The sequence below is a fragment of the Penicillium crustosum genome, assembly GCF_028827405.1.
Source record: "Penicillium crustosum strain IBT 35664 chromosome Unknown utg000002l_segment0_segment0, whole genome shotgun sequence".
In the NCBI taxonomy this organism is placed as follows: domain Eukaryota; kingdom Fungi; phylum Ascomycota; class Eurotiomycetes; order Eurotiales; family Aspergillaceae; genus Penicillium; species Penicillium crustosum.
In genome coordinates this window covers 7,942,065-7,965,601 of record NW_026623123.1, presented here as the reverse complement: position 1 = coordinate 7,965,601, position 23,537 = coordinate 7,942,065, and the positions used below count along the sequence as shown (strand labels likewise).

At 48.0% G+C, this 23,537-nt stretch overlaps 11 protein-coding genes across 11 annotated transcripts; 5 read left to right on the top strand and 6 right to left on the bottom strand.

Annotated features, from left to right (window-relative positions):
- Positions 1–216: 216 nt before the first annotated feature.
- On the top strand, positions 217–1,733 carry N7487_006516 (uncharacterized protein; the record flags this gene model as incomplete). Its single annotated transcript, XM_056874263.1, has 2 exons — positions 217–1,299; positions 1,361–1,733. The coding sequence occupies 2 exons, from the start codon at positions 217–219 to the stop codon at positions 1,592–1,594; spliced, it is 1,317 nt and encodes a 438-aa protein (XP_056731983.1). The 3' UTR covers positions 1,595–1,733.
- Positions 1,734–1,924: 191 nt separating this feature from the next.
- On the bottom strand, positions 1,925–2,579 carry N7487_006515 (uncharacterized protein; the record flags this gene model as incomplete). The annotated part of the gene is made up of 2 exons (XM_056874262.1): positions 1,925–2,497; positions 2,562–2,579. 2 exons carry the CDS (start codon positions 2,577–2,579, stop codon positions 1,925–1,927), a joined length of 591 nt encoding a protein of 196 aa, XP_056731982.1.
- A 3,436-nt stretch (positions 2,580–6,015) lies between these two features.
- N7487_006514 (uncharacterized protein) lies at positions 6,016–7,156 on the top strand (the record flags this gene model as incomplete). The annotated part of the gene is made up of 3 exons (XM_056874261.1): positions 6,016–6,267; positions 6,423–6,569; positions 6,635–7,156. The coding sequence occupies 3 exons, from the start codon at positions 6,016–6,018 to the stop codon at positions 7,154–7,156; spliced, it is 921 nt and encodes a 306-aa protein (XP_056731981.1).
- Positions 7,157–7,311: 155 nt separating this feature from the next.
- Positions 7,312–9,563, bottom strand: N7487_006513 (uncharacterized protein; the record flags this gene model as incomplete). Its single annotated transcript, XM_056874260.1, has 9 exons — positions 7,312–7,670; positions 7,729–7,792; positions 7,842–8,053; positions 8,103–8,412; positions 8,469–8,904; positions 8,957–9,264; positions 9,324–9,407; positions 9,463–9,482; positions 9,533–9,563. The coding sequence occupies 9 exons, from the start codon at positions 9,561–9,563 to the stop codon at positions 7,312–7,314; spliced, it is 1,824 nt and encodes a 607-aa protein (XP_056731980.1).
- Positions 9,564–10,297: 734 nt separating this feature from the next.
- cym1 (pitrilysin family metalloprotease cym1) lies at positions 10,298–13,483 on the bottom strand (the record flags this gene model as incomplete). The annotated part of the gene is made up of 2 exons (XM_056874259.1): positions 10,298–13,052; positions 13,110–13,483. The coding sequence occupies 2 exons, from the start codon at positions 13,481–13,483 to the stop codon at positions 10,298–10,300; spliced, it is 3,129 nt and encodes a 1,042-aa protein (XP_056731979.1).
- A 391-nt stretch (positions 13,484–13,874) lies between these two features.
- On the top strand, positions 13,875–15,484 carry N7487_006511 (taxilin; the record flags this gene model as incomplete). Its single annotated transcript, XM_056874258.1, has 5 exons — positions 13,875–14,013; positions 14,126–14,400; positions 14,477–14,625; positions 14,686–14,929; positions 14,987–15,484. The coding sequence occupies 5 exons, from the start codon at positions 13,875–13,877 to the stop codon at positions 15,482–15,484; spliced, it is 1,305 nt and encodes a 434-aa protein (XP_056731978.1).
- Positions 15,485–15,850: 366 nt separating this feature from the next.
- N7487_006510 (NAD(P)H-dependent flavin oxidoreductase) lies at positions 15,851–16,897 on the bottom strand (the record flags this gene model as incomplete). Its single annotated transcript, XM_056874257.1, has 1 exon — positions 15,851–16,897. One exon carries the CDS (start codon positions 16,895–16,897, stop codon positions 15,851–15,853), a length of 1,047 nt encoding a protein of 348 aa, XP_056731977.1.
- A 612-nt stretch (positions 16,898–17,509) lies between these two features.
- Positions 17,510–19,440, top strand: N7487_006509 (DNA-directed DNA polymerase delta subunit POL31; the record flags this gene model as incomplete). The annotated part of the gene is made up of 5 exons (XM_056874256.1): positions 17,510–17,581; positions 17,671–17,860; positions 17,936–18,067; positions 18,118–19,090; positions 19,145–19,440. The coding sequence occupies exons 1-5, from the start codon at positions 17,538–17,540 to the stop codon at positions 19,438–19,440; spliced, it is 1,635 nt and encodes a 544-aa protein (XP_056731976.1). The 5' UTR covers positions 17,510–17,537.
- A 299-nt stretch (positions 19,441–19,739) lies between these two features.
- Positions 19,740–20,686, top strand: N7487_006508 (uncharacterized protein; the record flags this gene model as incomplete). Its single annotated transcript, XM_056874255.1, has 3 exons — positions 19,740–19,761; positions 19,873–19,952; positions 20,015–20,686. 3 exons carry the CDS (start codon positions 19,740–19,742, stop codon positions 20,684–20,686), a joined length of 774 nt encoding a protein of 257 aa, XP_056731975.1.
- A 173-nt stretch (positions 20,687–20,859) lies between these two features.
- N7487_006507 (lytic polysaccharide monooxygenase auxiliary activity family 9 protein) lies at positions 20,860–21,655 on the bottom strand (the record flags this gene model as incomplete). The annotated part of the gene is made up of 2 exons (XM_056874254.1): positions 20,860–21,505; positions 21,564–21,655. 2 exons carry the CDS (start codon positions 21,653–21,655, stop codon positions 20,860–20,862), a joined length of 738 nt encoding a protein of 245 aa, XP_056731974.1.
- Positions 21,656–22,670: 1,015 nt separating this feature from the next.
- Positions 22,671–23,465, bottom strand: N7487_006506 (uncharacterized protein; the record flags this gene model as incomplete). The annotated part of the gene is made up of 1 exon (XM_056874253.1): positions 22,671–23,465. The coding sequence occupies one exon, from the start codon at positions 23,463–23,465 to the stop codon at positions 22,671–22,673; it is 795 nt and encodes a 264-aa protein (XP_056731973.1).
- Positions 23,466–23,537: the final 72 nt, after the last annotated feature.

Here is a 23,537-nt window from a genome sequence, read left to right as displayed (position 1 = left end):
CATCTTCATCAACCCAAAATTCTCCCCCCAACCTTGGAAATTACCCGCGCTGACTCAGCAAGGAATGACATCGTCGGGATCCCCGAGGTCGTCTTGCTACTTCAGTAGCCCCTACTTACCTCCGTAACTTTTCCAATGTCGCCGGCGACAGCTGGTAGAGCAAATCACACGAGATCTATCATTAGCAGTGTCTATTGATCGACACCGTTGCCCAAGATGATGCGACCGCGCGACCCCCGCATCCGACAACGGATCAATCAGATCTCCCATAACCTTGAGACCGCTAACGAAACCGCGCAAGAGGGGCTTTATACTTTCTCCCACAACTACATATCTCCGTGTTTTGAATCCATTGGAAACTGCATGGCTGCATGTACAGCACCTTGCCTCCCGAGCCGAGAAGACCACCTCAGGCGGCGACGACGCGGCCAAACCGAAGCCAACTTTGATTTCTACGACGACTGGGCCAATGAAGAAGATGATGACGGCTTGATTGGATGGGGTACTGGAGAACTTGACCGCCTCCTCGCTGGCAGCGGGCTGGCGCGCGGAGCTGCTGACCAGCCGCGTCGGCCCAGGAGGATGAGCTACGGGACACGCAACACTAGGCGAAGGAGCACAGCGCACCTTCCGGACAACCGGGACGACCCTACTGTGATTCCCAGTTCTTCTCTTCTTGGCTTCCTCGAGCGATTTCCGTGGAGATTCGGTGCAAGGGGAGTCAAGTATCGGCCTTCGGCTGCTGATCTCCAAGAACACCCCGGCGCCCGGCGCTATGCGCACGAAGACGAGCCGCTAATGGAAGCTATGGACGATGATGATGACGATGGAGGTCCATTTTCCCCCACCCCTAATAGAAGGAATCGCAGTACCACGCAATCCTCCCGCGGGACGGACAACTCACTTAGCTCGCGCGGGGATCTATTCCCTAGTGATGAGGAGGAAGATGCAGTGCCCCTTGATGATGAGTTTGCGCTTGCTTTCGGGCGCCGGGGAACGGGCTTGGAATCAGATGATCAGTCCGGGGCGAAGTCTGAAATTATACAGTCTGCATCGGCGTCCAGTCTAGGCGCCGCATCTTCCAAAAAGGCAAAAAGGAAGAAGAAACGCTCCCCAAAGCGATCTCCTAGCTACAATGATGTCGCCATTGCTCAAAGTGTCGACACACCGTCAATGACAGACTTGAAGACAGAAGAGCAGCGCGCCGCATTGGAAGAAGAAGCGGATATTGCGAGACGACGGCTTGCTGCACACGAGCTGGCGTTGAGTCGAGGCCTTGACCCGGTTGGTGGTGATAAAGTATGAGATTTTTCACCTTCCAGCCTCGACGAAGAAGAAACTAACCAGATTACTTGTGTAGCCTGCCGCGACATCCACTAGTCCAAGTATCCGATCACAAGATCAATTTGATACCCCGAAACGGACCTTCAGCGAGTCATCAAACCGCCGGTTGTCTGACAACCAAACCGAGCCGTTCCCATGCTTATCTATGTCGCCTTCATCCTTGGCCGTGGATTCTCCGGGCTTATCGAAAACCTCGCCGAGGGCTATGTCTCCTCATGAGCTTGGTGAAAACACGATTTCTCTCGATTGATCGTGTTAATGGGTCTCCACACGCATTGCTGTAATTTGCTTTGGGTGGTTACTATGGACCTTTACCATTAATCACCTATTTTGTATGATATTATGAGCGACTTTGTTACACTATACCCCATGAATTCAAGAGTCTCAACAGTGCCAGAACTTCCCCAGCGTTTCAAGTTGAAAAACATAAAGAAAACTATGATAAACCATGTTTGATTTTGGCATACTGGATTCATCCCTCTGAGCCCATGAATCCCATTTCGAGAATCTCAAATCCTTGCTGAAGTGAGGGCTAAATCTAGAGTCTTCGACCTGCTGCATAAAACCCTGTGAGTCTCCTTCAACAGAAAATCTCCAGCCTCTCATCCCCCTGTCCACCCGACTCAGTCTTGATACCTGTCTTCACATAACCACCACTGCCGATATGGTCCCTGTTGATTTTCCTGAGCATATTCCAAACCTGCTCATCATGACGCTCCAAATCCCAAGGCGGAACAAACCGCTCGATACTGCGTGAGGGATTATCGTACTCGAAGATCTTCAACTTGGCACCAATCGCAAGGATGCCATAGATAGGAGTCGCATCTTCCGTGAAATGACGATACCGAAAAGCAAGATACAGCTCCAGTTCTCTCTGTCCATTTCCCCACTGGTTATCATCCAGCCTATCGGCGCGCTGATAGTACAGCACAAGAACTGGATTCTGACGTCCGTCTTTCAAATGGGAAAGTTGAAGCTCGACCCAGCCTAGATGTCCACGTACAGCGCAGTGGATGTATGGGCGAATGGAGAAGCCTTGTGTAGATGGGAATCGTAGATTCAGGATTGCGTTCCAGGTAGCGATTCCGTCTCCTTCGACGCCGTCGTTGCGGATGTTTCTGATTAGCCATTTAATGGCGGGAACACAAGTGTACTGGAATATAGGAATATTGTTAGATGGGGAGGGGATAGAAGGAGGTATTTCATTGCTCACTGACATTTCCGTTGTCAGACATGGTGCTGGATACTGAGGTTTAAGGTTTACTTCTGATGCTACTTAATATGAAGTATTGTGGTTGACGATCAAACAGGCGATGTCCATGGGTAAGTGGTGGGTAGAATGAAACTCTTTCAGACAATTTTACTTTTTTCCACTATGTATTCTACGCCATTATTTCATAACGGTACTATCCATGAAATATACATGCAATTGTTTGAATGTATCTAGCTAGGTAGGAATCTCAAGGTGTACCTCGCCCATATAATAATATCGACCGTCCATGACTACATAGACAAAGAGGAAAGTGTCAGGGAATAGTACTATGTAAACTGAGATACAGGGCCCCTGGATCGAGTCAACCTACGATTACTCCTAGAAGGGGGTCTAAAACATAGATAACTAGGTGCATGATTGCTGGATAGTAGAAATGAGATTGTTGTAGAAGCTAATGACTAGTGCTACCGGTAAAAACTAGATATCCGAAAGGATCTAGGCTGTACTTGAGATTGTGGAGAGTCGGAATCACTATTAGAACCGGAATGGCGTGTCGAGATATCTTCACGTTTGTTCCTTGACAATTACTTACATCGCCGGGAACACGAAGAGCGTCTTAGAATGTGAATACGCAAGACCAGTGTTCTGTGCATTTTGTAGAAGGTAATTGCTTGGACAAACTGCTCATGGCAGACAATATGAGCCAGATCGAGTTGTACACCATATAAATTGAATCATTTCCATTTTTTTGGGTGGTTTATAAGTGACAAGAGAATAAAGCTTTTCTGCATCTCTATATTCTAGGTGGTTTAAAACTTCTGTCTCACATATATCAAAAAGGAGGCTTTTTACCCCATACAAATTTATGCTTCTTTGTTTTTATAGAATGAGAACCACCCAAAAAATGGAAACGCAGGGATTTATATGGAGTGAAAAGCTTCATTCCAATGTAGAATTATTTACATTATACTGTATGGAGTGGTGTAGAAATTGGTACTGATCAAAGCATCAAGGCATCAAGTTCACCCTTAGACTGGAGCGAACCCTGGCAGCTATACCGCTGCATAGATCACCGTCTCTCCCGTCTCCTAGAAAGCAAAATATGTTGTACAGGGATTATGTAGTAGACGTGACTCGACCTCGAAGGCTTCTTGAGTGGTTATCCTTAATTGTTAGGGGAATATGCGCATGGTTTTGTTCTTGACGAATCTAGATGTATCCTTTGGGCGTATTAAAAATATCTACATACTTTGCTAATAATACCTATCAAGTGCAATACCATGCTAGCATTGACTTTCGTGGCTATTCTTTTATTATTTCAGCCCCCCTGCAGCTCCACTTAAGCTAGTCATCGTGAAGCCTTCTCGAGATAGTGGAAGTCTAATTACTTCCAAGGTTAAGGAGGCTACTAGAGGATTAAACCACCACCCAACCTTTTACCTAAGTAGGTGTCGGACCTTGGGAGTTGTAACCTGACATCATTATAGAAAAAAATTTATTAGGCCCAGCAAAAACCCTCAAGAAGCGTTCTTCATCTTCAAATTAGGTCAAGACGTTCAAACATCCCAGATGCCATTTTCTTTCCGCCGTCGCAAATCACGCGAAGTTCAAGCGAAAAAGAACCAGCCAAGTGAACCAAATGAACCAAAAGGGCTAATGGGTGCAAAGTTGATTGGTGATAAGACCTCCAATGAAGTCAACCTCGAACAATCTGGAGATATTAACACCCTCCAAAGATATCGTTTGGGCCAATACTGGAGCGTAAATAAAAGATTTAACACTAAGTCTCCTTTTATCTCGCATAAGCTTCTATTTATAGAGGAAGACCTCCGGGAGATTGTTCAAGAAGAGCTATCTATTAAAGAGGGAGCTACCTTGAACAAAGATGCGAAAGACAGACTTGACGCTTTGAATGCCAAATACTGGTTCTTAGAGCAACAGTGGTGGTGTTACCATTCCTGTCTATTAGATGGGTATCAGCTAGGAGCGTTTGAGCTACGGCGGTCCCATCCTAAATGGTATATGCACCGCGTGCTTGTTGAAGATTGTGCTAGCCGGCGTGGATGCTGTGCTCGTGGATGTGGGTGTTGTCTTAACCGTACGATTGACCCTACACGTGGTCTTGGAGTTGGAAATTGTACCTTTGAGTGCGGATGCTGTTGTAGAGCTCGAGGTTTTGAAGTCTCTAAAGAAGATAAGAGATTTCTGAAAGAACAGTATCGCGAAGAATTAAGCAAACTTGCTAGGCACCGGATCACACGAGTCGCACTATGGGGGCTTGTTGGTGGCAGTTTGGAGAATCCGTTTGATATGATTGATGCACCACCAAGCTATGGGCGGATTACAAAAGATAGGATTCTATAAGAGAGGGACCCAGGGATAAGACTCGCTGACTGGCTTCGATCTATGACCTATGGATATTGATACATCTCACCCACTATACTATTGCTCTACCTTACTTAGGCGATGGATGTACCTGCCCGATTAACCTCTTATATCATAAATATTGTAGGCTCACGCCTTCCCTATAAGGCATTGCTTCCCCTGTATATAAAGCAATCTCGTAGCTCACGGAACTTCGTCTTTCTTATAATTTTTGTGGTATAACTACATATCGTCAAAATGACAGTTTTGATCATTTCTTTACTGCATTCCGTATCCGTTTACTTTGATTGCAAGTCTGAAGTCTCTGCAAGCGTCTATTCAAGTCTCTCTTTCGTATAGCCGCGCGTCCAACGACAATTCGGGCGAGCCAATTACGGAATAGATCTTTACCACCACAAACTTATTCCGTAACACACTGGTAGCATATCTTGATCAAACCAGACGTCCTTCTGGTTGGGCTTACCATTCGGTTATTGAAAATTCAGACAGGGGGGTGTCTTTGTATCAATCCCCTATATATAAAAATTTGCCCACAATCCCAATCATTACCACAAACATCCACATCTTGAACCACAGACCAGCTATATTTGGAGATACATTTACTTACATCTATACGGCGGTCCTTTAGATACGTGGATTTGCATGGTATGAAAAGCGTCGTTTTGTTTTTGGACTTGCAACCACTGAAAAGATGGCGATACATAGATTTTTATGGAGTACAAAAGCTTCATTTTTATACGCATTAGTTATTCCATGCTGATTTGGTCACAATACACTGTATAGAGAGTCCTAAAAGCGGTCTAAAATACGGCTGGATCCAGGCAGTAACTACCGAGCCGTCTACCCCACCAATTCGATGCCGAAGCTCTCGAAATTAAATGGAGTAAAAGGGGATCATCTTACTAGCTATCCAGGTTTTTCAAGAATCAAGAAATCTCTTCCATTTGTGAAGTGGCGTGCCGTTTTGACACACCACGTTTAACTCTCTAAGACCGACTACGCGGCTGCTAACACTGCGTGATTTCTTGCGGTAATTGCTCAAAACAAACCTCGGCTGATCCCCCTACTCTAATATGGCCAAAGCCGAGTCCGATCTCAAATCCATCCTCGATGGTGGCTTTGATCCTCACAAGTTCGCCTGGTACGAGCCGGAATTGATCGAAGTTCCTGAGCCAGCAAAGACTCTGCTAGAAAAGTACAGCAAAATTCCGTCCGAGCAAGTGGTGGACCATGTGAAGAAAGTAGTGAGTCATTTCCCATTCAATGGGGAGAAAGCCCATGCTAACCAATATGGAATGATTCAGAGAGATCGAGCATTCGCTGTAGTAAGTGTTTCTTTACCGATAATCTCCTGTAGGTGTTGTGGCTTGCCATGCTCGCGTGTACAATGCCCATCAGACGCAATTGATGACTACGGAATCCTCACGCCTCAAGGGACCATCGACTATCATTGATCAAAGATACTAATAAATATTCTCAGTTCCCGTACCCTTGTATTGGATCATTCCGGTTCCTGGATTTGAGTATCCCACAGTCGCCGCTCTACCCTGAAATCCTGGATAGACTCAAGTCCGGCCAGAAGCTGCTTGACGTCGGATGTGCAGTCGGGCAAGAGCTGCGTCAGTTGGTAAGTCTCCAGAGAGCCCATGCAGAGTCCAGAGCAATGAACGCAAACTTAACATGCCAAATCAGGTCTTCGACGGCGTCCCCTCTGAAAATCTCTATGCTTCAGACTTGCGCCAAGATTTCTATGACATTGGATATGATCTCTTCAACGACCACGATCACCTTAAAGCCCAGTTCATTGTAGCGGACATATTCGACGACAACTCCGATCTAGTCAAGAACCTGACCCACAAGATTGATATTGTGAACGCTGCTTCCTTCTTCCATCTTTTCAACTGGAACCAGCAGCTCCTGGTTGCGAAGCGGATTGTCGGGTTACTCCAGGATAAACCCGGCTCCCTTCTAATCGGGCGACAGATTGGTCTAGTGAATCCTCCGCCCCCGGAAGATAAAGAGGCTGCTGGGAAGCACTATCGTCATGATCCTGCGACGTGGAAGAAGTTTTGGGAGCAGGTTGGTGCTGAAACGGGGACAAAATGGGAGGTTGAGACTCGGATGGAGAAGTGGGCTGGGGCAGATAAGATGATGAAAGACTACCATGAGGGGATGGACACTTTCAAGCTGAGGTTTAGTGTTCGGAGGCTGTAGATGGTTCCTTTGATCAGCTGTGGTTTGAAGTGTATATAGTATTTTTCTAGATTACATCAAGGAGTGGCTCTTCGTGCACCACTAGATCCTCTTCAGAGTTGATGATAGTTCACCGAGGATCTCCTTAAACGCCCATAACTTGTCGCTGTGCAGCCCTACTGTGTATGTGGTGCGAAGTGTTGTGATGTAGATGCTATAATGGTAGTGTCATACTGGAAAGGTGGGAGTCCAGACTGTAACTGGTGCACTGAAGGGGCTTTTTGGATCTGTGGCAGCTGCGTCGATTCATCGAATAACCATGGCGGGTTTGCGAGAGACATTATCTCTTGGTCAAATATAGTCCATGAGTCGTCTGCGCTTGGGAGTGGGAATGCTAATGCCACGCTTGTGTCTGGTGGAGTATGCATGGCTTGCATGCTAGACTCGAGTCGGTGGAATAGAACTGTATGAATGCTTGCAGCGGACTGGTTTCTTCGTTCTAGACTTTGGAGATGTGCTTGAATGAGGTGTAAATCTTATATAGAGCATTAGAAGAGATTGATAATTCTGATTGGGGGTTAAATTTGCCATACCATCTTGGTGAGTCATGCCATCTTCAACACCTTGAAGGAGTAATACGGCGGCCCATGTAATCATCTATTTTGTTAAAAAGGAGCATTACTGGCGCTAAGATAGAACTTACAACTAAGTCCCAATTAGACCATATGCTCGCATCATCTTGTCTTAGTCTCAACACCGCCCGAGCCGAAACAAGCAACTCATGTCGCTCAAAAGAACTAATGTTGGCAGGACTGAGATCAAATCCGCGAGCAGGATGATAGATCGAAAGTACATATAGTTTGTGTAGGTGATACTGGAGCAAAATGAGAATACCTTGTCGATCAGACGGAGTGGGCTCTAGCCATAGTTAGCCCCGGAAATTGTATTCTCGCTCGTGGATACTCACGGGATGAGCCATTATACCGTACTAGCCAATCATCAAGTTTCCGCGCCCAATGCCGGATAACCTGCAAGTCACTTTCAGTAAATGGTGACCGAGCTGTAGGCACGATGTCGGCGTCATCTGCATTGAGGGAGGACCATATGCTCGGCAGTCCACGCCCGACAAAATGACTCAGTCCAAAGTGCATCATTTCTGCAAGGCCCTGGAAGGCATTTCCTTGACTGCTATCCAACCGCTGTATAGTTGGATTGGCAGGATGTCGTGGGAGTAGTGGATAGGACATGTGCATTGAGGCGTGTTCAATATCAATTACCTAAAGCGAAATGTAAATAAAGTATCCAGATTTCGGCGTTTGGTAGCAGTTCCTACCTGAAGACCGGAGAACAACGCACGCCAGTCTTTCGTAGTAGAATTCATCTCTGCTGGACAATGATCAAGCCAGATACGATATGCCATTGCAATCCACGAGCCTGTGGCACCAACGTAAGCCTCGCAGCTCAAACTAGCCATGATCAAACCAAGTATGTCATGGAATGCTTTCTCCCTTTTGGCTTGCGGGGAGATATTTTGCTCTTCGTTCTTCTGCTCTAATACCTGCAGCGGACTTGGGTGCAGAGACGGAGTCACAAGCTCAGCGATAGCACTGTACATAGCGGCAAAATATCCTGAGTCCAACGATGCCAGCCCGCCGAATGGGTGATGGAGAGCGGATATGTAAAGCACAGAAGCGAGCAGAACAGGGGTCGGAGAAGCGAACGCGCTATGGTCTGTTAGGAAGTGAAGAAGTGGGAGGTTTTTTAAGAAGCTGTGGCATTGTCAGATATCGACCGTCACATCCTGGTTTGAAAAGTACATACGAGCTCCATAGCTGCTGAACAGCGGATCGTGACCAGATACTATCATTTGGAGGAGGACGGGTAATGACTCTTAAATGCGCAAGCGCTGTCCATACACCATGCAGTGGCACAGCGTCCGTATCTTCATCAGGACTTGGCCCATGAGACAAACTCATTTCGTCTTCGGGGCCCTGGGAGTCCTCGGTGATGCCGAGCGCAGACTCGATCCTGGCCAGCCGGTTCAGAATTGACTGGTGATCCGGGATCACTGGCGGAGAACCAAAAGCTGGATCTTGCTGCATCTCCATTAATTCATGCATCGCAGATGCCTGGATAGAATGTCAGCTCCGTGTCCGAGTTATATTTTCCATTGTGATTCTTTGCTCACATTGGCCCGGGGCTTGAAGACACAGGCAGCTCGAGTGTGACGGCAACGGCGACATGGAGGAGGTCCGGATACTTCGCATTTCATCTGATTGATATAAGTCCCTAGTTGCTGGCATATTGGAAAGTAACTATGTCTATACCTTCAGTCGTCGGCAATTTACTTCAACTGGTTAGCTCTTCTCCACCATGCCATTGCCATCTCCGACTCACCACAGGCCTTGGTCGGCTTCGGGCCGACCATGGCGCCCGATCTCTTCATGACTACTCAGAGTAATTCTCCATAACTCTTGGGGATAATTGATCAAAACAATTGGAGAAGAGGGTAAGCCGACACAGTTACATCGGAGCTTATCAGGGGGAATTACCGTTTCTCCGCTTTTACCAGGGCTGTGGCGCCTGACCAATTATTGTTCCTCATTTTAAGTCAAAAACATGCAAAAAGATTTATTGGCATTGATATTTCTTGATATTTCTACGAATTCTACAAATTCTATATATTTATGACAATATTTATGTTCCCTCGTTTTTAGTCCGTCCTGTGTAGACTTATAGGGCCAGGACGGGTCTGAAAACGGAGAAGAGGAGTGTACCTGGCGGTTCACATCCTCTTTATTCTTGCGCGAGCATCCTGATGGAAATGAATGCGACACCTTGCAACCAAAGGTAGTGACTGGTTGGAGATGTGATTAGCTCGGTGCCGAAGCACGTGAATATCTTCAGCGCGGTTGGGGTTCAAGACAGGGGAAAACACATGAAAACAGACAGGAAGTAGAATGGAGATGTATACAGATGGGATATACACGGATATATGTACAAGGTATGAGCTGATGCAGGGGGGGTGAAGGTATATAGAAATACATGGGAAGGGGAAGTCGTGATGCAATTCCTTCAACAGGGATCATATCCAGATTAGAGGAAGGTTGTGCAAAGAAGAGAGGAAGCAACTGCTGAACGCCAATCCTTGGTTGATATCGCTTACGCGGCGGCATCCATAGAAAGCTTGCGCAGCTCCCATTCCGAATCAGCCCAGTCCTTCTTCTCACCCAGAACGCAAGTCGTTTGTCGCGAGCCATTCACCAGGAACTTGTCAGCAACCGCGTTGACATCCTTGGCTGTAACATCCAAAACCTGTTCTCTCCAGCGTTGGTCCATTTCGTGGGTAACGCCGCTCATAAAGTAGCGGGCGCCTTCATCGTCGACACTCATAGGAGCATCAAGACCTTGGAAGATTCCAAGCTTAGCTTCTTCAATCTCACGCTCAGACCAAGCACGATCTCTAGCAAAGATACCACTGTTTTTGAAGACCTTGAGCGAATTCAAAGGGTTCGGGTCCCGGTAACTCATAAAGGTGAAGAGGCCCTTAATGGGCCCGTTGCTAGCACCCGCTCCGTAGGCACCTCCCTTCTCCCGGATCTCGGGGTGAAGGTAGTTGTGGGTGAGAAGCTGAGACAAGATGCTGAGAGGAGCGCTAGATGGATCAACAAATGGCACAGTCTGGCGAGCCTGGCCTGAGTAATAGACCTTGTACGGCATATCATAGAAGGCCTTGTCCGCCGACTTGAAGGAAGTGGTGGTGAGATTGGCGCTTGGGGAACGTGTTTTAGGCAGTCCGGAAATCCACTTTTGCAAAATCGATTCGTTGTTACCAGCACTCTCTTTTTCACACACCATACGAACCCGAAGGTTGGATGAAGAGATGGCGAAGGATTGGATGAGGCGAAGCTTCTCGATCAGCTCCTGGAGACGCTCTGGAGAGGACTCTGCATCTCGGAGAAGGTTAGCAGTGGCTTGCAGCTGTTCAAGACCAGACTGTTGCTCTTGGATCCAGAGGCTCTGAGAAAGACTGGCAGCTGCAGCATTAACGGCGAATCGGTGACCAGTTCCCGCAATGGCATCCAAAGCTCCATTGGTGGTCGTCCTTAGAAGTTCTTGAATCATCGCAGGCGCAGCAGGGCTCGTGAAGTCCGTCTCTGTAACCAAAACCGAGAGCATTTCCAGCATCTCGGGGATGTTCTTGTCAATAGCGAATCCAGAGAACTGCATGCCCTCCTTGAACTGATCCAAGTGCGTTGGGGAGGACACAAGGAATGACGAGGTCGAAATTCCTCCGGTCTTCAGTTTGATCAAATCCTCCCACTGTTCCATAGACCGGTTGGCAGTTCCCAGACGCATTACACAGTCGTTAAACAGGGGCATGAGCAACCTGAGTTCATCGGGTAAGTCGACAAAGTCATTCAAGGCCTGGAAGTAGGTCAAGCCATTGGTGGGAGCTTCGCGCCAGACGACGTCAGCGCCCTCGACTTTGGACTCGCGGATAGGCTTGCGCTCCTTCTCTCGCGAGATGTCCTTGACTCTCAGCGACGGGAGGCAACTCAAGTCGGCATTATGGGCATCCTCTTGGATCTTGAGGAGTTCCAATTCCTCTTCTCCAAGCTTAGCAACAGCCTTCTCAACTGATCCGTGCTGTTCGATAAGTTGAGCAAGTTTCTTGTCCTTTCGCACCACCTCCTTCTCGTCCAACTCTTTGTTGAAAGTGGGAGTGCCGACCATGGTAAAGGTCATGCATTGGTCGTTGATGAGATATTTCTCCACCAAAGACTCGAGATAACCAGGCTTCGCATATCTGCGCTTGAACTCGTCGATGACATCATTCCAAGCCAGCTCTTTCATAGGGTTTGAGCCGTTGAGCCAAGTCGAAATGGTCTTCTCCATTACGCCAATTCCGAAGTTTGCAGTCTTGTGGCGTAGAGAGAGCTCCAGCTGGTGAAGGAATCCACGAACCTTCTCCTCACTGAACCCAGCAGAAACGGATTCACGGAAAACGTTTTGAATCACATTTTTAATATTTGGGGCTTCCGCTTCAGTCACGCCGTTTAGTCCAACCGAAAAGATGGGAGTCCGGCTAGATGGGTCAAGACCCGTATTTGGTGTGAAAGAAGAGCCAAGACCACTCTCAACAAGGGCTCGGTACATGGGTGAGCCATAGCCATCGAGAAGAAGCGAGGACACGATTCCTACAGAGAAAGTTTCCACAATATCAGTTGTGTCACCCATGTACCAGGACGTGGATGTCTTGTGCTGCTTGTCTTCGCTGGCAAATGTATCGACGGGACCAGGAACAGTCACGTTAAGAGGTCCCTTGGTGAGATCCAGAGGCAGTTTGATATCAGTATCCGCTTGTCCTTTCTGGAACCCATCCAAGACGGCACCGATCTGCTTCAGGTGATCAGCCAGAGGCATATCACCATATGTAAGGATCTTGGAGTTGCTGGGGTGGTAGTTGCGTTTCGAAAACTCCGATAGCTGTTTATGAGTGAGATCTGTGATATACTCCGGGTCTCCACCCGAGTTGTTCAGCGAAGGGAAGATGCTCTCTTTGAAGCGGATATAGTAGAGATAGTTCGCATCAGAGATTTGGCCTTTCATCTCGTTGTACACAACACCCTTGAACACAATGTCCTCCAATGAAAGCTGTTTTTCGGGTTGTCCGGGAACCGACTCTCCAGCACGCGGATCCTCGGGGCCCAAGCGCCATCCTTCTTGTCGGAAATCCGATTCCTTGAGAAGCGGGTGCAGGGTCGCATCGAGGTAAACAGAAAGAAGATTTTGGAAATCCTGTTGATTGGTCGTGGCAAATGGGTATGTAGTGTGGTCGGAAGCTGTGAAAGCATTCATAAAGTTTGAGAGGGAGCGCGGAAGCATCTTAAAGAACGGGTCACGGATTGGAAATCTTGAAGGAGCACGAGGTCAGCAAAGATATAGAGGTATTCAATATGATGTTACTCACTTTTCGCTGCCACATAGTGTGGTATGCTCCAGAATATGAGGCACGCCAGTAGCGTCCGGCGGGTTTGTCTTGAACCCAATTCCAAACACATTGTTCTTGTCATCTCTGGCAACATGCATGTAGTCTGCATCGGTCTGGTCATGTTTCAGCCAGACTGCGGTCAGATGAAGCTCAGGAACATGTTTCTTTTCCTGTACGGTGAATCCGTGGAGCTTCTCGCCGACCTTGGGGAAGTTATCCAAGTTGGTCACCGTCGATGCAGCTCTCCAAGTATTGCGGGGAAGGATCGTTTGCGTTGACTTTAATGAGCGACCGATAAGCGGGTGGGAATTTGGCACTCGCGCCGTACCGAGGCGCATCGATGAGCGCAACATTATTATGAGTAGTTGACGATCGTAAAGAACAAGTTCGTGACCCCGGAGTCGAAAATGTCCAGCCCTGGAGGGTCCACCGCCCAGGCTTACATCATCTATGCTAGCGTAAGCCTCACTGGCCGCCCGCTCGTCGAAGTTCTGCTCCGAAGACCAACATTTGCTCTTTCCCGAACGATACGTCAAACGAACGATTCTCACATCCCAGAGCCACTGACCTCGCTCGTGAGCCTTGCCTCTGGGATCTCCTCTCCGTGTGATTGATCCGTCTACATCCTACCCTGTATCCCGCCTATTTGGCGCAAATTTTCGGCTTCCGGCCTTCGTACCAACCCCCCGTGAATCGAGTCACCAAATACGTGGTTTCTACGATACCCCACGCAAACACCTCGCAATGTCGTCCACCTCCATGGCGAAGAAGAACAAGGCGAAGAAAGCGGCCGACCCAAACGAGACGTCCAAGCTTTTAGCCGCCAAGATCTCCCAGCTGGAGCAAGATGCCGCCGGCGAGAAAGACCAAGAGGCAGAAATTGGTGCGTGACTCCCTTTGTATTCTGCGGCGGCATTTTTCCTCTTTGCTTGGTGCCGCTGGGCCACGAGGTTAGTCTAGAACTTAAGGTTACTAACTTAGGTTTTGATATATAGAGCGCGAGGTCAAGAAAGCAACTCGTGATCTCAACCAGCTTTTGAGCAACATTGAGTCCCCTATGACCAAACTCGAAACCGTTCATAAGAAGTACACCGAGCTGTTGGCGGATATGAAGAAGTTGGATCGTGATTATTCCAAGAGCAAGAAGCGTGCCGATCAACTACAGAAAGACCAGGACAAGGGCAAATCTGATCTCAACAAGACCGTTACAATGAAGGACAAGCTGGAGAAGCTGTGTCGAGAACTTACGAAGGAGAACAAGAAGGTCAAGGTGGGTCCATCAGCATGCGCCTCGAGACGATTGCGCCAAACACCGCGGAGGACTTGCCAGCTAAACGATTTGGTAGGATGAGAATAAGAAGCTGGAAGATACAGAGAAGAAAGCGCGCTTGATTGTGAACGAACGTCTCGACTCGCTCCTCTATGATATCCAAGACGTCATGGCTGCCAAGGGGAACCCTCGCAGCGAAAAGGTGGAAGTTGATCTGGATGAAGCGTACGATTTCGATTCCCTTTTCTTCTTCGGGCTTTGGGTTTGCTAATCGGAGATGTGTAGACTTCGCGCCAAGCTTAAGACCATCAGCGAACAGTTCGACACGCGTGACCTGCATTACAGGGGCCTCCTACGTGGCAAGGACTCTGAGATCCAAAGCCTCGCTTCCAAGTTTGAGGAGCAGCGCCGTGCTGGTGAAGTCGAAGCCAACCGAAGCCGAGCTTTGACCTCCCAGGTTTCCACTTTCTCTCATACCGAGGCTGAATTACGCAGCCAACTCAACATCTATGTGGAGAAGTTCAAACAGGTACAGAAGGGTTCCCACAAACCCTCTCATTCCCGGGTCGCTGACGAAGACCACCAGGTCGAGGACACTTTGAACAACAGCAACGATCTCTTCCTTACCTTCCGCAAGGAGATGGAAGAGATGTCCAAGAAAACCAAGCGCCTGGAGAAGGAGAACCATACTCTCAACCGGAAGCACGAGCAAACTAACCGCAATATCCTGGAAATGGCAGAGGAACGGACCCGAAACCATGAAGAACTTGAAAGATGGCGACGAAAGTGCCACCATCTAGAAGCCCTTTGCCGGCGTATGCAAGCCCAGGGCCGAGGCGAAGGACTCGCTCTAGCAGAAGGTGATGATCATTTAGAAGGCGATGATGAAGGCACCGAAAGCGAGTACGATGATGACTATGAAGATGACGAGGAGGATATCAGTGATGAGGAAGATCTCGAGCCACCCCCTACCCGAGTTGAGCAACCGTCAGAGAAGCCTGTCTTCGGTCCCACCCCGCCCCCAAATCTTTTGGAGGCTCGAGCGAATGGCAACGCTGCGGGAGTCAACGGCTTGGTTTTCTAAGATTATTCCAATTTATCTGATGTCGATTTGATTGAAACAACTTTGGCTACCCTCGATGAAGACTCGGTCTTCGACGTTGTACTTGTTTCTCAAGGCGAAAGCTTCATTTTCCCTTGTGACTTACAGAGATCCGAAGATTTGTGTTGCATTCGAAAATGTAGAAGTTCTGTGCCATCTATTTTTGTCTGTCTCGATATTTCTTGGTGATTACCAAGGCATAATCCATCTTCGTTGTTGGTTTCTTCAAGACTTATTGGTTTTCATCTTGTTTGTATGGGTAGATGTCATAGTAGCATCAATAAGGGAAAAAAATTAAGCCAAATATTATTGCATTCTAACATCAGAACCAGGTGATAACATATATATCTAAAGTTTACTTGCCGGCCCTGTTGAATTGATATATGAGCCTCCGATTTTGAGCACCTCCACAGCCTGCTGAACCATCTCCTTCACAATGATCCCGGCTGGTTTGATCTCCTTAACACTGGCCGAGACATCACCCATGAGGAACGGCACATCGACGTCTTTCTCGTTCTCCAAATCATCCACCATGGGCACAACACCCTTGGAAGTTAGCGCGGCAATATCAGCAGGCCGCGCTTCCCACTCCTTAATATAATCATTTGGCAGCATACGCAAAGGCCGACCAGAGACAACAAGCGTGCGCTTGGTCTCACCAAACTGTGCTCCAACAACCGCTTCCTTATGCAAACGACTGGCACTGCTCTCCTCGGAAGCCACAAACCGCGTGCCCACCCAAACACCCGCAGCACCAAACATCAACGATGCCGCCAGACTGCGACCATCATTAATACCACCAGCTGCAACGACAAGCGCCGGTTGGCCCGTTAACGGACTCTTGTACTCTCGTGCAACATCCACAATAGCAGGTACGAGAACGGAGAATGGCACTTCGCCGGTATGACCACCTCCCTCGCCACCCTGTGCACAGACAATATCGACACCCGCCTTGAACGCTTTATGGGCGTGCTTTGGTGCACCGACCATATTCATAATGAGGATGCCGGCCTCGTGGAGTCGCTTGATAGTCTTCGCTGGCGGGATGCCGACGGCGGAGACAAAGAGCTTGGCGCCGTGCGAGATGGTCACCTCGATTAACTCATCCAGCTGGCCGTGTGTATAGTCGTGATTTGTTGCGCGCGCTGAACCTCCGACTTGTGGAAGGGCGAGGTCCACGCCGAATGGGAGTGATGGGTCCCGGAGGAGTGACTTGAGCTCTGTGAGCATCTCTGATAGTTGTGCTGGTGTGTAGCCCAGTCCGCCGATTGTACCCAGGCCACCGGCATTAGATACTGCTGCTGCAAGTGGAGCTCCAGATGCGCGGGCCATACCAGCTAGCAGCACTGGGTGTTGAATCTTCAGGAGAGAGCATAGTGGTGTTTGAAGAGACATGTTGTATTGTCGGCGTAGAGAAATGGCGGTGGTAGGTTGTAAGAAGAAGAGGTGGATGGAACTAAGCTATGGCTATGTGTTAATGGTCTCTTATATGCAGAATGTATGCGAATCATATGTTTCTGTACTACTTGAATGTGAAGAATAGAAAATGCGGGGAAACCCTAAGCTATGTACGGACCGAGGCAGGGGGTAGCCGGTCTACATTGTACATCCCACAACATAGTGCAATACATGGTGTTTTTATGAATTGCACATCTCAGCGAGTATATAGCCTTTTTCAACATTACCGAGCATAGATTACTGAGGTTCTGAGTCGGCTTAATGTGATCTATCGTTATATACTTGGATATCATCGTCATTCTATTTTGCTTTAAGCCTAATTTGAGAATTACTGGGACTAGAACGCAAAAGAACATTTTAATTCATAAGATTGATGAAATCAACAGCAAATCTCAGGAGTCAATTTGATTGTTGAATATAAAAACTAACTTGACCAGTTGTCAAACACGAGATCCCGAAGCGGGAATGTAATTGAACGCGCTAATTGACGCGTGGGGGCGCGTCAAACACATCTCTTTGCATCACCACCCCAACCACCATCACCGAAACACAAGATCTCAGCATTATTCCGGACAAAATGGCACCGGATGCTGAGAATTACACTTTCTTGTGTCCTCCGAGGTAATAACCCTTGGTTCTACTCTGCCTCACCCCAGGCTGCGACGTACCGAAAGCTTTCGCTGACCATTGAATGCACTCTGTTTCGATAGTAAGGAGGAACAGGAACAGGAACCGGTTTACCGCACACCCTCCCATTACAATCCTCGCCTTACCTTCCACCTACCAGCCGGCGCAGGACGGCACTATCAGCAGCAATATGACGACATGTACTTTTTGCGACTCGCAAAGTTGAAGCCCAGCGTTGAACAAGTCGCAATGGATGCGTGGGATGGACTTGTTGTAAGAACACTTTGTCCTTAGAAATATGTTCTGCTCTCGGGTATGGATTTATCTGACACCTGTTCGCAAATTTAGATCGCTGGAGAGAAGGTGCGACGTGTCGATCGAGTCCTCGATGTCCGACAAGGCGAGCTGTGTTGGGTGGCCGGCACCGTATACATGCATTTGCCAATGAAGCCGAATATTTTGGAGGATCTTAGCAAAGAGGTTAGTTTCTTAGCCTTGCCACTGCTTCTTCTCCTACTGACAATCCATAGAACTTCACATCTGCGCCCCCTCCTCGCCGCACCTACACCGACCCTTCCGATCCCTCTTTGACCCAAATTATGATGGAAGATGAGTCCGGCCGCTTACGGCTCACTGGAAACTTTTTGCAGTCTACACAGCTGGCGACAGGTGCCATTATTGCAGCTTTGGGGACTGAAAATGCGAATGGAGATTTCGAGGTAATTGATATCAAGTTGCCAGACTTGGCTCCGCAGCCTCAACGATGGGATGGCAATGCTCCAGAAGACAGAGTCGAAATTGCTGGAAAGGAACACGGCAAGATTGCCTTTGTCAGTGGCCTGGGAATCACGGGGACATCAAGCGACACGCTTGCTTTGGAGCTGCTGACAGATTATCTTCTGGGCTACACAGGATTCTCGGGAAATGACGATAACAGTCCTTCCTTGGGTCCTTCCAAAATCTCCCGGTTGGTCATTGCAGGTAACTCACTTGGAGCCAGCGTAATTGAAGATATTGCGTCAACAAGCTCTGGCCACGCTGCGGGAAAGAAAGCCCAGCCGAAAAAGTATGGCTATGATGCCTCTGCATACAATGCTGCGCCTATCACACAACTCGATAACTTCCTAGCGGAGATCTTGCCCAGCATTCCCGTCACACTCATGCCGGGCGAAAAAGATCCTGCAAACTTTTCCCTTCCTCAGCAGGGGATTCACCGTACTATGTTCCCTCAAGCAAGGGCATATTCAGCACCCCCTGTCAGAGGAGATGAAAAGTCAGAAGTGGGCTGGTTCGACAGTGTCACAAACCCTTGGGACGGCGACGTGGAAGGCTGGCGACTATGGGGATGCAGCGGTCAGAATGTTGACGATGTTCTGCGGTATCTCAGTATCGAGGGCGGCGATAGCAGTCCAGACAAGAATACAGATTCCGATGCTCGGATGCGAATCATGGAAGCAATGCTTCGTTGGCGTTGCGGCGTGCCCACTGCGCCGGACACCATTTGTAGGCTTGACCATCCCAATCTCTCAAATATATTTTGCTAACAATACTCTCCAGGGTCATACCCATACCAATCTGAAGATCCATATATTATCGAGTCCTGTCCGCATATCTTTTTCGCTGGTAATCAGCCACAGTTCAAGACTGCCACGATTGAGGGTGACGTCCCTCTCCGCCTAGATGGCGACACTGAAATGGTAGGTGCCGCTGATGGCTCTGATGCAGCCCGTGTTCGTCTGCTAGCACTTCCTAAATTCAACGAAACTGGAGAGTTGATTCTGGTTGATACCGAGACTCTAGAGGTCGAGGTGGTCCGGTTTGGTGTTTTTAAGGGTCAGGAAGAACAAAAATGAACCGATAGAGATACCAGCCAATCAATGGTACTAATGAAATAACCATCTTGCCCAAATCAAACATGTATTGATATATTTATAAAAACCCCATGGCCGCTCAGACAAGTTGTATACAACCCGAGTGGCTCCACGCGCCAAGACCCACAGTTGGAAGAATCCATCCCACTAACTTCTTCTGCTTTATATCCATCGTGGCCCTGATATACATCGAATGAGTCTTTCTCCGCAAGAATACATACCAATTGAACAATTCTGAATTATTCATACTAAAAAAGATCATTTTCTGATCATCCACCACCATGCTACTCAATGCCAACATCGGTACGCTGTTCTATGCCCATACCCACATATATACTTTCTTTCTCCCACAGAGCTCACGGATCGAGACTATAATAAAAGCCCCAGAAGCTAATTTCAACTTTCGAGGAATAGCCCTTTGCTCGTCAAAAGCCCTTTTAGTCCCGTACTCATCATGGCACGTACCCCGATACCACGAATGGATGAAAGACCCAGTAAGTAAACAATATCAATAAAACCCTAGATGTAATCGACCATATTTCTTACAATCCTCTAGGAAATCCAAGAAGCAACAGCCTCAGAACCCTTAACACTGGAAGAGGAATACTCGATGCAACGCAGCTGGCGCCAAGACGCCGACAAACTAACTTTCATCGTCTGTCGAGCGATCACAACAGGCACCGAAGACGGTTTCCCCAGCCAAACAGAGCTGCAAACAGAAAGTGATTCACCGGCTACTATGGTCGGCGACATCAACCTCTTCCTGCGCGTCGATGACGGCGAGGAGGGCGACAGCCCGCCGCAGATTGTCGGCGAGGTCGAGCTCATGATCGCTGAGAAAGTCAACCAGCGACGTGGGTTTGGGCGCGCTGCGCTACTCATGTTTATGCGGTATATTGTTCAGAACCAGGGTGCTATTCTGGATGAGTTTGTTGGTGGTGGTGATGTTGATGTTGAGACTGTGCGGAAGTTGCGGACTGGTGTTGAGACGGCGGGGTCATCGGAGGGGTTGACGTTTGAGTATCTTAGCGTGAAGATTGGACAGGCGAATTTGAGGAGTTTGGCTTTGTTTGAGGGACTTGGGTTTGAGAAGGTTTCTGCTGAGCCGAATTTCTTTGGGGAGTTCGAGTTACGGAAGACGGATTTGAGTCTAGGTGGTGTTGATGCGGCACTTGAGGGGGCTCAGGTGCGTGGGTTTATTGCTTTGCCTTATGAGAGAACAGAATAGAGTTGGTTTGTTAAAGGTTTATGGGTTTCTGATTATTTAGAGTCATGGTGATCAAAGGAACAATGCACATAGTATTCAGTCCATGATATTCGAATCACACTAGAACAAGGCATCCAAAGTCACATCCCTCCAAAGCACCCTCCACCTGATCTTTCCTTATAGCTCTGACTGACTCAGACATACAGAGCCGGTCCCGGGATAATATATGAAGTCAGCGTAGAATAAATATCCAACAAGATCCCCGGGTCAGTGTTTGTATACAAATCCTCACCAAGCGTGCCTTCAGGCACATCACTTCCACCCCCAGTGACCTGCAAATTGAAGCACTGCGGGTAGTTCTGAGCACCATTCGACTGGCCAGCGGAGTGCAGAGCGATAATTTCATGCCGCATGACATAGTTACCCGCAGCGATAGTAGAAGGAATCTTCACAGTCCACTGGCCCCCAGCAGCAATAAGATCATCGGTAGCCCATGTGCCAGGAGGATTTGCGCCATCGATGAGACCGTCTTCTTCAATCTTGAAGAATTTCAGTGTGGTCTTATCGACCGTGCTGCAGTCACCGTTGCAGGAGGCAAGGTATGTAACCAGAGGACCGTGGTGGGAGTCTGGCCAAGTCGTCCATTGGATGTCAATGTTGGAGCCAGCAGTGACAGGCGCACTCAAAGCTGCGTTGACTCCGTCTCGGTGGCAGATTATGTTCGGGTCTTGGTATTCAGTGCCGTCTTCGAAACCGAGGTCGGTTGCCGTTGTTGCCCAGCCGACGCTTTCTGGGGGGTCTGACATGTAGGCATATTTATCAACGATATAACCAGTGTAGCTGATGATGTGGTTAGTTGGCTGCTGGTATGGAGACTTTTGGTGTTGAATTAACTTACTTTTTGCCGTCAGCTACGATGCTGGAGACATAGCCATGGCCTGCTACAAGAGATGCAGAGGCTAGGAGCATAGATAGCTTTGAAATTGCCATTTTGCACTAGATTTTTGATAAATAATTGTGTGGTTTCTGTCTGTGCAAGACATACCTTGGACCTCGACTCTTATATTTATACCCATCCCTCCCAGGGCTCGTCTTTGTCTATTCCTCTATGTAATTATTAATTTAGCCGGGCATTACGTCTCTAAAGGAGGTCCGTTCTGATCCTGGAATAGCGCCAAACACAACTGCTTCAATTGGCACGGGTTGAACACAAAAGCGCAACGTCGGGCTTAAATATAAGACTTATCATAGAAAATTGCTGGTGGAAAATCATACATGGAAGCCGGAGTCCAGACTTTTCATGATTCTATTGGTCTGAATAGAAAAGCCTCAGCGTTTGACCCATCAAGGAGATACATTGCAAGGAGTCATGGGGCCAGCCATTTTATCCTAACAAAGAGAACTAGGTAAGCCAAAGGCTTGGAGAATAGAGTCCCGCATGTACATATTTGGGGTGCAGAAGCCAGGGGGGCGAGTTCCAGCCTTTATGGCTAATTTCTGCAGCCAATAATGGCAATTAATGGTGCTGATCCGGGGGTAGCGGGCCGATAGGAATATAGAATCTGCTATGTATCCTTATGGGACCACTAATCTAACGTATGAAACGATTTATGCCAAGAGAATCTGTGACGTGCCAAGTAATGCGGAAGGTAATATGTATAGAAGTTAAGTGCCGTGGCCTGAAGAGTAATGATCTACATGAATAACTGGGTACTAAGTTAGTTAAACATCCAGAGGATTGAGGTCTATCCGGTAATATGAAACTACTGTACCTAAGGCAAGGAAACTTGTATCTGGTTGGTTATAAACGCTGGATACTAACACCTGATAATGCAGAAGAAAGTGGTATTATGAAGACAAGGGTTGAGTTAGTAAAAGAAAACAAGGTCAATGACATGAACATCATGAGATAGCTACCAGGGAACAAACAGATAAATATTCGGAGGATGATAGTGATTTTATCTGAAGCGTGAGCACATATATGCAACTACATGGATCGAGGAGACTAGTACATCAGGGTGCGCTTACCAGAGTAGTACGGACTATAGCGTAGAGTCGGATGCATAGCAGCCAGACCAGCTTCATACAACATCTTCTGTAGATACTGAGGAGCAACACTTCGGATAGCTGCTCGCTCCTTACCCGTGAGTTTATCTCTAAGAGTCCTCTGGAAGCCGCGCCCGTTCAAGATTTGCTTCAGTTTCCTGAAGAGCCTGGCGAAAGACTGATGGTCCCCAGACGAGGCAGAAAGCCCAAGGATTGACGGCCCTCTCCCCATAGCATTACTACTACCGGTGATAAACTTCTCCAATTCGTAAGGGAAGCCTGAGACGAAGAAACGATCAAGTAGCTTCTCGGATTTAGCATGCAGTGCCAGAGAAATAAATGACCAACCGCCCTCATTGCAACAGCTCATGTGGGTAGGAGGCAGTACCTCGGAGAACCGCTCAAAGCAATCGGTGCAGTCATCAAAAATGATACCTGTGATGAGATCGGGGCCGAGGTCGCGGGGACCTTCAATGGGAATGATGCAATTGTGGTCTACGCCCTTGAAGGTTAGAGATCTATGCGCATTAATGATATTTGGATACCACTGGACTGAATTAACGCGCTGCTTGAAATTGTTCGACGCATTGGTACTCATCCATCCGAGTTTGATGTATTGTTCTAGTGTCTTGTTAACTTTCATTAGCTGGTTGATGGCGTGAAAATTCTCATGCGTCAACCTGGGGGAGCTCCCCAAAATCTCATCCAGGATATTGAAGATAATCTCCGGTGGAAACATGCTAAGATTGCCCATAGCAGAGACCAATGGCTTTTGGTGACACATATTTCCAATTATACTCTCGTTGGGTAGTTTGAATGAACCCAT